This window comes from Triturus cristatus, chromosome 7, assembly GCF_964204655.1.
Source record: "Triturus cristatus chromosome 7, aTriCri1.1, whole genome shotgun sequence".
In the NCBI taxonomy this organism is placed as follows: Eukaryota; Metazoa; Chordata; class Amphibia; order Caudata; family Salamandridae; genus Triturus; species Triturus cristatus.
In genome coordinates, this window is record NC_140590.1 from 1190882526 (window position 1) to 1190899013 (window position 16488).

At 50.9% G+C, this 16488-nt stretch overlaps 1 protein-coding gene across 3 annotated transcripts in view; it reads left to right on the forward strand.

The window, feature by feature from the left end:
* Positions 1 to 16488, forward strand: part of PARP2 (poly(ADP-ribose) polymerase 2) — a 402899-nt gene that overhangs the window by 315393 nt on the left and 71018 nt on the right. For all 3 annotated transcript variants that reach the window (XM_085618532.1, XM_085618533.1, XM_085618534.1), the window contains one exon: positions 3599 to 3726. In XM_085618532.1, the coding sequence (XP_085474658.1) occupies positions 3599 to 3726 (128 nt within the window). The remainder of the gene's footprint in view (positions 1 to 3598; positions 3727 to 16488) is intronic.

Consider the following 16488-nt stretch of genomic DNA (forward strand, 5'->3'; position numbering starts at 1 on the left):
GGGGCTTTGCAAATGGTGGGAGGGGGGGGCCACGAGGCCCCCCTCCTGGATCCCTTGATGGCCCTGGGGACCGCCAACCCCCAGGGCCGGCTCCTGCAGTGTCCTGGGGTGCCCACCTCCCGGTACACTGCTGTTTGCTAAGGCAGGGCGGGAATCTCGCGGCTCCTGCTCTGTCATAGCAAACTCTGCTGTGGTTTTTGGAAGAGAGAGCAGGGAAACCTGCTCTCTTTTCCAAAAGCCAAAGCCGATTGCTTTTCCACACGGGGAGCTGCATCTCTACCGGAGGCACCTGGTGGGCTAGTTGGCCCCCAGGGACCCTCACGATTGAAGAGGAATTAATTCCCCAACTTAAAACGCGCCACATGGTGTGTTTGCACACGTCACCTCAGGCCTCGCCCCCTTCCTTCATCATTGTGCAAACGCGCCCCCTGGCGAGTTGTAAGTTGGGGAATTAATTCCCTTCAATACTGAGGGTCCCAGAGGGACAACTAACCAACAGGTACCTTCAGTATGCACCAGGGAGCTGCGTTGCAGAGGGTTGTTCAAAGGCCACGCCCCTTTTTACACCACTCTGCAACACAGCTCTGTGGCGCTTACTGGAGGTACCTAGTGGGCTAGTTGGACCCTAGGAACCCTCAGGATTCAAGGGGAGTTAATCTCCCAACTTAAAAAGGCCACAGGGCGTGTTTACACGGTTGTGAATGGAGGGGACGGGGCCTGAGGTGACGTGTGCAAACACACCCTTTGGCGCGTTTTAATTTGGGAAATAATTCCCCTACAATCCTGGGGGCCAACTAGACCACCAGGTGCTTCCAGTAAGTGCCACTGAGCTGCGTTGCAGAGAGGTGCCCCTTTTTACAACTCTCTGCAATGCAGCTCTGTGGCACTTACTGGAGCTACCTGGTGGGCTAGTTGGACCCAAGGGACACTCAGGATTCAAGGGGACTTTATCCCCCAAAATTAAAACGGCCACAGGGCGTGCTTGCACACGTCACCTCAGGCACCCCCCTCCCTTCAGCGTCCAAACGCGCCCCATGGCGCATTTTAAGAGGTAGTTTTAATCCCCCTGCCCTATTATGTACTAGGGTCTTATAGAGGAGGTCATGGTAATCACAGGGGTACCCCAACGCATAATGTTCCCTAGTGTATTTAGGTGTTTTCGCTGTATTCTAAGTGTCTTTTAGCATAGCACTGGCTCTAGGCCTGGTTAGTCAGTCAGTTACCACCAGTACCCGTCTGAAAAAGTTGTGGGCACAGGATGATTTTGCAACAAGGCCTCTTTCTGCTCCTCTGTTAGTTCTTTCTACACATGTCTTGCTTCTTCCTGCAATTTTCTTAGTCTTTGTGGACTTCTGTTGCGTCTTTCTGCATTTCCTTTGCTTCTTTCTGTACGTTTTTTCTCCTTTCTTAACATGTCCTACCTCTGTAGGCATAGTTGGAAACTAGCATTTGAAAAACCTTTGAAATTCACTGAAAAAACCAAAGGTTTCAGGCACGTTATAGTTAGAAATTGGCATTTAAAAAAACCTTAGAAATTCACTGAAAAAAAACATAGGTTTCAGGGGCGTTATAGTTAGCTGGACTTTTCACTCGTACAAAACCATTGAAATTCCCCCGTTATAGTTAGTTCAGCTAACTATAACTCGTGCCCCCGCAATGCACTGCTGATGACGTCACATATTACATCACTCATGACATGGTCAGTGACATCACTGATGACATCACTGATGACATCATCCAGTGACTGTGTGTTTCTGTAAAGTTTAAATACGTTTAATATATTTATAGAGAAAGGCGTATTGAAGAATGACTAGGTGTATAAGTGTCTGAATGAATGATTTACTAGGTGCGTGACTGACTATAAGTGAGTGATTAAACATATCTTACTGAATGCATGGGTTAGTGTAATGTATATATGTATGTATATATGTGTATGTATAAATATATATTTATGTCTGTCTTTACACCAACTCCAGTTACGGGATATGCCTGGCTGATTCACGGGAGGTCCGAGTTGGGGCTACCGGAAGCCCAATAAATATATTAACTCCGTTCTGCTCCTCCAACAGACATACTCGGTCGGACACATCACGTATGCTTGTGAAATATTTAGTTGCAGGAAATAACGCACAAGCTGAGACGCGCTGTTTCCTGCAATTAAATATTTCACAAACATACGTGATGTGTCCGAGTACGTCTGTTGGAGGAGCAGAACTGAGTTAATGTATGTATATATTCACTGAAAAAACCATAGGTTTCAGGGGCGTTATAGTTAGCTGGACATTTCCCTCGTACAAAACCCTAGAAATTCCCCCGTTATAGTTAGTTCAGCTAACTATAACTCGCGCCCCCGCAATGCACTGCTGATGACGTCACATATTGCATCACTCATGACATGGTCAGTGACATCACTGATGACATCTGAAATGACATCACTGATGACATCATCCAGTGAGTCTGTGTTTCTGTAAAGTTTTAATATGATTAATATATATAGGGAAAGGCCTATGGAAGAATGAGTGGGTGTATAAGTGTGTGAATGAATGATTTTCTAGGTGCGTAACTGACTCTATAAGTGAGTCATTAAATGTATCTTACTGCAGACTAGTGACTAAACTGTGTGAATGCCTGTATCTGTCTGTCTGTTGGTGTATAAGTGGCTGCATGATTTATATATAATTTGCCAGTGCTGGTTATATCTTTATTCTTATTTGTTTTATCAGATGGCACTAAGTGGTGTGCTGAGTGTGACATCACATTGTCCAGGAACTTATTATGGCTAGATCGTTGGAGCCACCTAATACTTTTGAGAAGTTTATAGTGATCTACAGTGTGTGATGTATGAGATGCAGTGCTATGGGACAGTTTGTCAAATCTAGTCCTTTTAATACAGTGTATAATTCAAAGCTCCAAAAGATACCAAACTACTCTTGGCAATAAATGAAGGAAGGATTGTGGTCTACGTTTGCAGTAGTGGATTTCATTTATTGTTATACTCACCCTAATGTACGAATCAAGGATTCTGTATTGCAGCAATGGTGGAACAGTAGCTATATGTGCTTATTTTCCCCAACCTGATCATTGGTGATACATAGATTTTCTTGGTATAGATCAGTTTATATGTGCTGTTGAGCACTACTGGGCAATCCGAGCTCAATAGTGAAGCCACAAAGATAGTGAACCTTATTTTGCTTTTACCAAATGACCGTCACTGGGATACCCGATTTTCAGTCTTTGAAATAGGAAATTACTTTGCAGAGGTTGTACATAAAACACATGTACTGAGTTACCTGAAACATTGTCTTGCGAAAGGTTGACACCGGACTGAAAAAGCTGTGTGCCAGTGACAGTCATCTACTAACAGTAATCATTTCTAATATTAGGAGGGAAGACAGGCTATCCTAATTACATTGTTTTAGTTTTGTAAATACGTAACCTGATTTCTAATTATTTTCTAAGAATTCTGATGATTATGTAAGGGATGTTTGATGTCTTCTTTGCGTAAGTAACAATGTGGTAAATAAAGTCAGTACCTATATGGTCTTGTAGCCATGTTAGCACGTTTGTTAATATATTTGTTGTGATTGTCAATTTGCAGGTAATTGATAAATACCTCCAAAGCACCCATGCTGCTACGCATAACGATTACACAATGACCTTGATAGATGTATTCAAGGTTGAAAAAGAGGGAGAGAAAAAGACCTTCAGAGATGATATTATAAACAGGTATGCATATTTCCTCATGATTTCTTTCTTATATAGTACAGGGGATTTAAAAAAAAAAAAAATACATTAATTATGAGGCGTAATTCACATAAATATTCATCTGAAAGAGTGGGAAAGCCGAGAAACAAGTTGTTTTTGTCTGGTGTGGAGTAAATGGAAACCAACAATTTTTAGGGGCAAAATGTCTTGCTTTTTAAGAAAAATAATTCTCATTTATTTGTCGCCGGATGTGATCCATTACCGGTGCATTATAATTAATATTTACCCTAGTAACATACATGGCTGTAATTCCATACGATTGAAAACCTAACCAACATCAAATTTATTTTTTTCTGTTTGACCTTTTTTTTTTTTTTTTTTTTTTTTTTTAAATCGTTTATTGCAAGACTAAAAAATATTACAAAGATGGGCCTACAACCTTCCTGCCGGCCGCTAGTAGACAAAAGGAGCATATGATACACATTATAAAGCGCATGTTGCGGCAAGGAAAATGCACAGGAGTTAGCAGCGTTGATAGCCACACCACCCGGACCCCACTGTACGGTTTCATTTTAAGCTTAAAGAACAACCAGAAAAACAAACCCACAAGGCAATCAACAATCTGGAATAGCAGCATGTGCTCCCCCGGAAGGGGGACCCTACCAGTCCATAGGAGTATCAAGAAGGGGAAGAGATCAGGACTAGGGCTGGGTAAACTCAATGCCCGGTACCGGGGAGATGAGTCGGCTAAGGGGACGGATCAGGCAATAACGGCGGAGCACAGATTCCCCCACGGTAGGCGTTCCAGGGGCCCCACACTTTCACCCACATCCCAGGCTTACCTCTCGCCACATACACCACCTTTTCCCGAAACATGCACCAGTCCATATGCTCCTTCCAGGCCGATACCGTCGGGGGCCTCTGGGATCCCGACAGTTGAGCAATATCACGCTTGGCCACCATATATCCCAGAGTCACCCACCACGTCTGTGGCGCCGAGTAGTCGGTAGGTTCCCACACATTCAACAGGCATCTCCTCGCTTCAGGCAGCAGCGCCACGTGCGTAACCACTCGCAGGACCTCATGCACACCACGCCAGAATCGCTCCACCTCCGGGCATTCCCACAAGATATGCAGAAAGGTCCCCAAAGCACCACACCCACGCTTACACAACCCATCCACAGCATAGCCCATACGCAGGAGCCTTGGCCCCGTCATGTAGACCCTGTGGAGTATCTTGAGCTGGACGGAGCGAAGGCGGGCCGGTATGGCCACCTCTTTCGGGGAGGCCACCGCAGAGGTCCAGTCCTCGTCGTCCAGCTCCAGTCCATCGGCCACCCAAGCCTCGCGGAGGGCAGTCAGCAATCCCACGCGATCATTGATCAGCTTTTTGTAGATCAGTGAGATCGTGCTGTCCGGAACGTGTCTATCCAGCACTCTATCTTCCAGGGGGGAATACTCCGGGATGGTGGCAACGTCCGGGAAGACAGAGCATAGTGCATGACGGATCTGCAAGTACCGAAAGTACTCCCTGTCCTGCAACTGGAATTCCGTCTGCAGCATCTCGAACGTTTTAAATCCTCCCCTCGTCCAGAGATCCCCCACTTTGCTGATGCCTATCATGTCCCACTTCTCGAAGCCCTTCGAGGTCCACAGGGAGCCCAATTGCTCGGACGCGTATAGTGGTGACGCCCGGGTCAAACGATCCTTCCACCCCATCGCCACATTAGCCGCGTGCCACACTCGCACCATAACACGCGTGGGGCCCGTTAACCTAGCGTCGGGCGCGCTGGAGTAGAGCGCTCGATTATAGTCCCCACCCGGGAGTAGCATCTTATCCATTTCGAATGCCGGGTTTAAGGCGGGCCCGTATAGGCCGTGATTAATCGCAGCCAGCTGGGAGGCCCAATAGTACCGTTTGATATCCGGGAGGGCAATCCCCCCGTCATACCATGGGAGCGTCAGCTTCGCCAGGGCGATACGTGGCCTCCCGTCCCAGAACAGGCGGCGCTGCAAACTCCCCACCTCACGGAGGTAGCGCGCTGGGACGAGGTCCATAGTGTTCTGCAACGCGTACAGGAAACGCGGCAGCGACATCATTTTAAACAATGCCGCCCGGCCGAGCGGCGAAAGCGGCAAGCGCCGCCAGCGCGCGACATCCTCTTTCAGGCGCTGGAGGGGGGGGAAGCAAGTTCCGATCATACCGGGCCTCCGGGTCCAGAGTAATGAAGACACCCAGGTACCTAAATCCCTGCGGGGCGATCTGGATCGGACAGCCCCGCGGGAGGATAGGAGCCTCCCCGGAGAGAACATACACACACGATTTAGCCCAGTTGATCACAAGACCGGAGTTACGACCGAAGGAATGCAAAACATCAACCAGTACTATGAGTGATTGACGTGGGGAAGCTAGGTACAAGAGGATGTCATCAGCGTATAGGGATACGCGGTCCTCATACTCGGGGGTCCAACGGAGACCACGAATTGAAGGATGCCACCGCAGCCACTCCGCCAGGGGCTCCAAGGCCAGCGCAAAAAGGAGCGGCGATAAGGGGCAGCCCTGCCGCGTGCCCCGGCCCAACTCGAACGGAGCCGATACTCTACCGTTCACCACCACCTGCGCCAATGGGCCCGAATACAGCAATTTGACCCAACTGATGAAGCCTGCGCCAAAGCCAAACTTCGCAAGCATCGCCCAGATGTATGGCCATTCAAGCGTGTCAAACGCCATGGTGGCATCCAAGGACGCCAAAATGGCCGGTTCCCGTATAAACGGGACACGTGCAAGTACCCCATGCAAACGCCGCAAGTTAAGGGCTGTGTTGCGATGGGGAATAAAGCCGGACTGGTCCTGGTGAACTAAGTCGCCCACTACGCCGACCAGCCGATTGGCCAGTACCTTGGCGAGAATTTTGGGCTCCGCGTTCAGTAGCGAAATGGGCCGATAGGATGTGACCCGGTCCCGAGGTCTCCCCTCCTTGTGGATAACCACGATTGTAGCCAGACGCTGGTCCAGCGGGAGGGTGCCCACCGAGTGGGCCGCCAGGAACATAGCTCGGAGATGTGGCGCCAGCGTATCCGGTCGCAACTTGTATAACTCGATGGGGAGACCATTAGGACCCATGGCCTTGCCGGAAGCGACCGAGCGTATGGCGAGGGCAATTTCGTCGGAGGTTGGAGCGGCGTCCAACGACACTCTGTCCTCCTCCGAAAGGGAAGGCAGCGCGATATCCCTGAGCAGGGCACGGGAATCTTCTTCAGAGCGGGAAGACACCGGGAAATACACCCCACGGAAATAATCCGCGAAGCAGGAGACAATTTCTTCCGGCTCAGTAACACGCACACCGTCCGTTTTCTCAATCAGCGGAACTACACGACTCGCTCTCTCTTTTTTGTCCAGCCACGCAATCAATTTACCAGCCTTATCACCCACATCGTACAGTCTCCCCTGTTGCTCTCTACTGAGGCCCCTGGCCGCCTCCGTGACGAGGGCCCTATAGGCCGCTTGCTTGAGTTGGAGAACATGCAATGCGGCCTCCGTCACCCCATCTCCTAAATTACCCTCCAACTCGGCTATCTCAGCTTCCACCCGGGTCACCTCCTCCCTCTCGCGCCTCCGGGTGTGGGAAATCAGGGACAGGGCCTCACCCCGGAGTACTGTCTTAAATGCCTCCCACAATGAGATAGCCGAAGGCACGGACCCCACATTTTCGTCAAAATAGCGCTGGAGGGATTTAATCAATTCAGCGCGAATGGTGGGGTCGCGCAGATACCAGGAATTGATCGGGGCCACCCTACCCTCACCCCTCGGAAAAACATCAAAGTGTAACAAAAGCGGGGAGTGGTCCGAGATACCCCGCGCCAAATGGCGCACCTCTCCCACCCTCCCAGCATAGGCCGCCGGGACCAGGACATAATCTAGTCGGGAGAGACTACCATGGGCCCCGGAATGGAAGGTATACTGGAGCTGCGTGGGATGTTTTAAACGCCAGCAATCCACCAATCCCAAAGTATCCAAGAGGCCAGATAGCCACGCTTGGGCCCGGGGGAGGTCCCTAGGGGGGTGACGATCCACAGTCCCGGAAACCACCGCATTGAAATCCCCCCCCACCACTAGAATCCCCCCCCGGGAGGTCAAGGAGGAGGCGCCCCAGGTCCGCAAAGGTAGTCGACTGCAGCCCCGGTGGGACGTATACTGACACAAAGACAACCACTTTGCCCTCCATTCTTCCCACCAAGACCGTGTAACGTCCCCTGTCATCGTGAAGCACCTCATCAATCTCCAACGGGAGCGAGTTCTTCACCATGATGCCCACACCCCTTGAGCCAGACGTGAAGCCCGAGTGGGCCACTAGGCGGTAGCCACGCCGATTCATGGCGCAGTAGGAGTTGCCAATGAGGTGTGTCTCCTGCAGAAAAACTACATCGGGCGAGATTTGCTTCAAGAACTGCAGGACCACACCTCGTTTGATCCTGTCCCCCAGTCCATTCACATTCCAAGACAACAAAGTTAATTCCCTACTCCCCATCGTATACAGAAGCTATCATTCGTCCCCCCGAGAGCACTTTAGAACTAACACAAAAATACTTTTGCCTTGTGGTGAAAACAAACAACACCCCATCCCTACCCACCCACCCCAACAAAACTCCCTCCTCCCTGCACCCCTGCATGAGCCCGACCAGCCCCCCCAACGTGCAGTGTGCCTGTCGCCCCATATACAGTAAAACTAGCTAAACCCCCTAGAGGAGGAAGGAGAACCCCCAGTAGACCCTACACAACCTCCATAGGAGGGGAAAGTGTACAGACAGACGCCCAAGCGAAAGTGGCATCATTTTGTCCAGAGTGAGGCCCAATATTAACCCCTCAGTCTCGATCCAGCGTGCCGTCTCCCCCCGACGCCCCCCCCCCGCCCCCTCGATCACGATCCCCAGACAGAGTGTCCAGCCAGTCCCCGGCCGCTTCGGGACAATCAAAAAAGTGCGTGCGACCCTCTACCTCAACTCGCAGCTTGGCTGGGAAGAGCATAGCGTATTTAAGGTTGAGGTCCCGAAGACGGCGTTTGACGCCTAAGAAGCTCAGTCTCTGCTTCTGGACCGCTGGGGTGAAATCAGGATAAAAGTTAACCTCCATGTTGTCAAGTTTAACCGGCCCATGCAGTCTGGAGGCTTGCAGGATAGCGTCCCTGTCCCGAAAAATCCGGGCAATGAGAGGTCGCGGGGGAGCTCCGACCTTCAGCCTTCCCCCGGGAACCCTGTGGGCCCTTTCCACGGCGAAGAATTTACTCAGCCCCCGTGGCTGGAGATGGGTGGCGATCAAATCCTCCACAAATAGGTCCGCTGCTGCTTCCTCCCGTCCCTCGGGCACCCCGATGATGCGGATGTTATTCCTCCGGGCCCGACTCTCGGAGTCCTCCAGTCGCCGATCCATAAGCGCGCTCGCCTGACTAAGCCGGCGCACCTCTGTTTGTAGTGCCGCCACCTCAGTCGTGAGGCCCGATGCGGTGTGGGCCAAAGAATCCACTCGGTCGTTGGTCTTAGAAAGATCGGCCCTCACCAGGCCAACATCCACGAGGACCGAGTCGATCTGCTGCGCCAGTGTGTCGAACCGCTGGCCCACCGAGGCCTTCATCTCGGCAATGGCGCCCATGACATCCCGTAGAGTCAAATCCGCGGGCAGGTCCGGGGCATCAGGAGGGCCCTCAGGGGACTTGTGCGGTCCGCCGGGAGATCCCTTCTGGAGGGTGTAGCGGTCCATACTGTTGGCCTGATGGACGGTGCCACGCCGGGTCGACTTGGTCTTCGCCCGGTCGCCATCTTGTTTCGTGGCCATGGCCACCAGTCTCCCAGTCGCACCAGCCACGCCGTAAAGGGCTAATAATCAGGGCCACGAGCTCCGGGGGGGCCACCTCAGGCCGGCGGGGCGGGTCACAGCCGGCGGGCAGGCAGGGCCTCCAGCGAGGCCACACTAACACCAAGAGCCCCGCGACCCAACCCTGCAGAGACGGCAAGGAGGGTGCGAAAGTGAAAGTGCGGGGTACGCGACTCTCCAGGCCCGGCCCGCCGCTGTTGTTCACTTTGTCACTGGGTCACCCCTCAGCGCAAAACCGGGGTCTGACGAGGAGAAGGCCGCAAACTTCATTCGGTGCTCACTCCGGTGTCCGAGGTCCGATTTGAAAACGGGTGCCACCTCAGCTCAGGCTCATCAACACAGTCCCCTCATCCGAGACAGGATAAATTCAGGATAGTCGTAGGAGGTTGCGGAGGTCCCCGGGAGCCTCGCACCTACGCGGCCATCTTGGTTGCGCGCTAGGCTCCTCCCCCCTCTGTTTGGCCCTAAAACCCCACACTACCTGATTTCCCTTACCCAGCCCAGACCCCTAAAAATCTCTTACTACCTGTCTCCTTATCCATTCCTGAGCCCTAAAACCCCTTACAACCCATGTATCCTTTCCAATATATAAACCTTGAAAAACCTTATTACCACGTAGCCTAACTCCCCTGAACCCTCTTTCTACCATGCACATTTACCCCTAACTAAACCCGAATAACCCCTTTAAAACTGTTACTACCCATACCCCAAATCCTGAACCATAAAAAAAACCTTTAAACCTTTACCATCCTAAATCCCTACCCATCCCATAACCCTTTAAAAAAGGCGAATGTGGTTCTTTCCTGTATGATAAAATTCTGCAGGATAAAGATAGGTGGATAAAGATTGCATACTCAATCTTTTGCTCGATCTGATCAGTACTCAAACAAAAAAAACGGGAAAGCCCCAAAATTGGTATTGAACACACCTAAGGGGGAAGGCACCACGTATGTAGTCTGCAGTCATCATAAAAATCAAAGTATCTGTCACTGCAGAAGATGTACAATTTAGGCTTAGGGTTCAGTGGTTGAAGGATGATCAAGAGTACATTGCATGACTTGGTGTTGCAGGCGGGTGGCTTGTCCCACCTGGCCCCTCCAGTGTTTGCACCAGGGAGTGTAGGGTTGTCTGGAGAGAAGTGACAGGATTAGAGGAATCAGTGGCCGACTTGTAGCTGCAGAGGTGACAGGAAAGGCAGCGCAAAGGTAGCCTAAAAGGTGTGCCTGGATAAGACAGGTTATGAAAATAGCAAGAGACAGACAGAAATGGACTAAGGACCAACTGAAGGCAGTGGGCTTGAGCCAGCAAAGGAAAGAGGAAACAATTTAAAATCGAGGAAATGGGCAAGGCTGGAAAAGACTGCGGTAATGCAGAGAAGGGTCATTTTTACTCACATCAGTTAAAAGGGGTAGTAAAAAGGTCTGAAGAGAACAGCAAAGGAAGAAGATGCACTGCATTAAATAAAGACCATTGGCAAAGTCATTAATGAAGCATTAGCACACTAGTGCGAATCCCTTGAGAGGGAACTAGCAGAAACAGTTAAAGGGGACGATAATTGAACAGTTGTCTCTCGTGAAGTTTAGTGGAAGCAGTTGAGTGGAGCAGTTGAGTGGAGGTGGAAGGATACACTGTAACAACCAATAGCATTAGGTGAAAGATAATTTCTTGCAAAAGTATTATTAATTAGAAAAAATATGGCATTAATACAGACTTTATTATATTTAGAAGCACAGCCACTGTACCATTTACGATAACCAGATATCTACCCAATGTCTTTAGAGAGGCAACCAAGACTGCAGTGGCACTTACTGTTGCTGAAGTTCTGCACAGTTGTTGCTTATCAGCAAAACAAAAGCGAATAATTGATCAAAAAGGCATCGGATATATCCACAATGTTGACCTATTCTCTGAAAGTGTCTTAATTACCCATATGTTTTCATATGCCCAAGCTATGCAGTCTTTAAAAGCAACACACTGTCTTCAAATTCTGACTTGTATATCTAAAAAATGTCATTCTGATGGATTCCTCTACCTGCCGGAGGTTTTCCTTAATGCAATGTATTCCATCTTCAAGGTTTCAATGCCAACATGTGTCTCTCCGGGTGAGTGCTCCCAAACTGACTACCTGCTCTCATGCCTTTGCATCCAACACCCTTTGGGGTTGCTTCCTCTGGTAAGATGCCAATGCCACATTGTTTTGACCTGTTGCTCTGGTACCTGGCGCCTCAGCAGAAGATGCCGTGGACGGTGCCACCCCAGGCTGCGGGTGAGGCTCCACAGACATCGCCCCTCCGAACAGATCTCTTAGGGGTGCGTAATGTCTTCCGGAGGAGGAAGGTTGTAGAAGCCTCCTTCATTATCTCTTTGGCACGGAATCTGACCCTATTAATATAGCGACCCTGGTGATGCTTAGGAAATTTCAAGGATTGTCTTCCACCAACAACATAGACACCTCCCCGTATTGGCTATGGACTTCCCCACTGGTTCACCAGCACCTGAAGTAGTCTCTGTACATAATTTAATGCTGAAGGCTGCCAAAGTCTTAGATCTTCCACTGCCCACCACAGAAACAGAAACAAACTTTGTAACCGAGGTCCTTTTGCTTTCTGCTTCAACATCAGAACTCCTGATCTCCTTTTAATGAATCTGTTTTAGTGCCTGTTTTGACATCAAGGAAGAAACCCTCTTCACACCAGCAGTCAACCGACTTATAAGTTGTCCCGCTCCAGGTGACCCAACATTACTGCTGGTCCACCAATCACCGGAGAGCCTTGAGGTTCCAGCCAAATTGGAGGTCGCTTTCCAACAGCTCCCTGTGATGGGGAATCAAATAGCCTCAAAGCCTAGGGCAAAAAGGCTTTTTATGATAACTGCCTTCTAGTCAGGTACAATCATGCCCTGTGGGACATGGGCCAAATGACCTTGCTGCATGTTCCAGATGATGTGGGGGACCATTTCCAGTAGCTCATTTTTTGTTGGCCAGAATACCTCCTGCCATATTTATCAACTTGGACTTCAGTAGCCTGTGCTATGGTCACTTCCGTCACCATTTGGAGGCATGACTGACTCCGCAATTTTAACTTCTCTGTGGATGTCCAAGCCAATCTTATTGGCCTTTCATTATTTCAATATTTTTTAATTGGGGTCCTGATTTTTGGTGACAAGGCTGGCTTGGCATAAGGGCTTTGTAAAATATGCAAGCCCTTCGCTCGCTCGCTCTTGGTCTGCGACTCCTGCCAAGCGGTATGTGAAAAAGCAGTAGTAGTATTTTGCCTGAAAACATTGAGACTGTGGTCTTGGGCACACCTCCAACAGATTTAGCTTACCGATATTCACCTCCCGGGGTCTCTGAATGTCAAAGCAGACAGCCTGAACCAATGTTAACTTGCAGCTCATTAGTATTGTTTTCTGCCAGAGGTTATCCAGGACCTCTTCGCCCAGTGTGGCGCTTCTCCGGTGAACTTGTTTGCATCTTCGGAAAATGCTCAATGCAGGCAGTTCTGCACCCTCTAGTATCTGCCATGGGGAGCCTTGGGGGATGCGTTTCAGTTGAGGTGGAACTTTCAGCTGCATTACGCGTTTTCCCCGCTACTTTGATTAATGCCTTACCTTCTCTCCTAATCGGAGGGATTGATTTTGCACCCCAATCTCCGAGACTTCCACCTACATGTTTGGAGATTGAGCGGGGAAAACTGAGCTTGTTTCAGCTTCCTCCCGAGGTGGTTGACCTAATCTTGGCAAACCGCCTCCCCAAATCTGCTTACTCTGGCATATGAGGCAACTTTGTTACAGGGTGTGCAGACAATAATGTGGACCACTTACAGGACAAACTGTCACAGGTTCTGTAATATGCACGTTTGCTTGCTCTAAGGGGTTGGGCAATTGACACTGTGAAGGGGTATTTGCCTGCATTCCTCTGTGTGGTTTGTCTCAAAGGTTTGGCAAACATTTATCCTCCAACGTCTTTTTGTGGTTCCCCAGTGGGACTTGAATCTGACCTTTTTTGACGGGGACTCAGTTTGAGCCCCTTCTTAGTTGTAATCTTAGAATGTTAACTTTCAAAACTGTGTTCCTGTTGAAAAGGCTAGTGAACTGCAAGCCCTTATCTGAAAGAAACACATTAATTAGATTCCTTACCTTCGAATATCCCCAGGCGTCAGGCAGGATCCGGAAAGATTTCCGTCAGCAATACCCTTGCGCGTCGCTAGGCGTCGTCTGCGGCTCCGCGTCCGTCGTCGGCGTCGTGATCGCTGGGATGACTTTGTCGGAGTACTTAGACGCTGCCCACACGCGCTGACGTCCGTTCTTCTTTTTTCCGCGCCAGTAAGCGCAGATCCGGGAACAGTATACCCTTTTAATCCCTTTTTGACTAAACTTTTTGAACTCTTTTGGTTCCTATTTCGAGTCGACCTCGACTCCTGGTGCCGGTAGGGATGCCTGGGTTCAAGCCGTGCGACGCCTGTCACCGCTTGATGCCGGTCACGGATCACCACCGCCGGTGTCTCTACTGCCTTGGGGCCGACCATGATGCCGAGTCGTGCCTCGACTGCCGGGCCTTGAGATCCGGCAGTCGGCTCCAGGTCGAGGGGCCGGTCGCGGAGCCGCAGCCACCACCGCTCGTCGTGGTCTAAGTCCTCGCATTCCGGTAAGTCGAGGGGCAGTAAGAAGTCGAAGAGGGGACATCGCTCTTCTGACTCCCCTCGCCGGTCGCGCGACTCGGCCGAAGGTTCGGGTGGCACCACCCACACGGCCCCGTCGGAGCCGCAGAGGTCGGATCCGGCCCCATACCCTTCGGTCCCTGGGCCTGATGCGTCTCCGACAGAGATCCGAGACTTCCTTGTGGCCATGAGGAGTCTCGCTCCGCCATCGAATCCTGCCCGCGTGCCTTCGGGCCCCGCAGGCCCGACTGGGAGGCCTAGCGAGCCGGCGACTCCGGCCCCGTCGTCGACTTCGGTCCCGATGCCGCAGGCCCCCGTGGGATCTAGGCCTGGATCCCAGTCGACCTTATGACCCCTCCAGACGTCATCCCCAGGCTTAGTCCCGGTCCGGGCCCGGCGTCGGAGCGGCACCGCCCGACACCGTCCCCGGTGCCGATGGATGACAGATTCATCTACCGCCCGGCTCAGACCTTTCCGCCTGTCTACCAGGAGTCAGATGACGGGGACGACTGGGAGGGGTCGGAGGACCCTCTGGCACAGCAGTGCCAGTTAAGCCAGGACTGGGCAGAAGAGCTGGGGGATGCGAGTGGTCTTGACACCTCCCCTGACACTGGCTTCATCTCTCCTGCCTCCGTGGCTACGGAGGAGGCTGCTACCTATTCTGTGTTGCTGCGCAGGGCTGCCGAAGCCCTTCGTCTGGAGCTCCCTGCCGTGGCCGTGAGGACTAACCTCCTCACCGAAGTGCTTCAACCGCCAGTAAGCTCCTCGGAGCCTCTACGGACGTTCTGATGGGCACCTGGTCCAAGCCCTCCACAGTCCCTCCTGTGAACCAGAACGTAGCCTGGCACCACCGCCCCGGGCGACCCCAGCTTTCTGTCGGTGCCCCCCACCCCTGAGAGACTGTGTTAGACCTGGCACCATTGGCGTGGGTCTCCCATCCATTTTTCGTTATTGCCTCATGTGTTTTTGCTGGTTATAGATGCTTTGGGCACTGTGCTGTTCAGTGCCACAGTGCAGGTGCTCCCTATAGTAAATTGATATATGGATTAGTGACTCCATGATTGGCTTGATTGGTTTACTTGTCAGACCCTAGTACAGTGCACTGCGTGTGCCCAGGGCTTGTAACCAATGCTGCTGGTGGGCTTGCGGCACTGATTGTGCCACCCACCGGAGCAGCTTGCAAAGAGTGTCTCAGGTCTGTCATCACAGAGCCTGTGTGCAGTCTGGTGCTGCCATGCTGACTGGGCAAGTGCACCCACTTGCCAGTCCCTAAAACCTTCCCTTTTATACATATTAGTCACCCCTATGGTAGGCCCAAGGGCAGGGTGCATTGAAGGTAAAAGGTAGGATATGCCCTGGTGTGAGTGGCATGTCCTAATAGTGAATTACAGCCATTTTCGTTTTTCACTATTGCAAGGCTACCTGTTCTCCATAGGCCAGAATGGGCAGTTTGATTATAACATCTTATATTCCTAACTGACTCAGGGAACTAGGTAGAAATTCGAGTTTAGTATGCCTGAACTCAGAATGATAAAATACATATTTTAGTGAAGTTGGTATTAACATTCTGTGTTTGAAAATACCACTTTTAGAAAGTAGGCATTTTCTTGTCTATGCATCCAAACCTGCCTCTGCTAGGTTGTGTATTCCTTGTCTGGAGTTTGAGTTACAGGGCTGGGGAATTCCAGGAGACAGGGTGAGGTGGCCCAGTGGTGAATAGAGAGATCTGCATCTAAATGGGAGGGAGGAGCTGTGCCTGGGACCTGAATAGGGCTGTGCCTTCCCTCCACAATGCTGGCTCCACCTCCTGTGGTGTGTCTGATGTCCCTGCCCTGCACTGTGAAAGGAAAGAAGGAGACATGTCAACAAAGTGCTCCAGGACTGACCAGAACTGGTTTGGACTAGGCAAAGGCCTCTCTGCCTTCAGAGAACAAAGGGAAAAGGAGTATAAATATTGGGACCCAGACCCAAGAACTTTAGATCACTTCTGGGAATCAAGACGAACCTTTGCTGAGGAGAAGAACCAGGAAGCTGAAGGAGGAGACTACCCCTGTGCTGTGTGTTTGGGGGTTGGCCTGCAGTGGTTGCTTCATTGCCAAAAGAGAGGAGAAAAGGACTGAGTGTGCTTTCTATCAACTTGAAGAAGAATCTCCAAGGGCTTGAACTAGAGCTTGCTTCCTGCCTGAAGTCTCAGGGATACAAGACTTCACCAACCAGCTCCCCCCTGAATTCCCTTGCTAGGAACTGAAGTGCCTG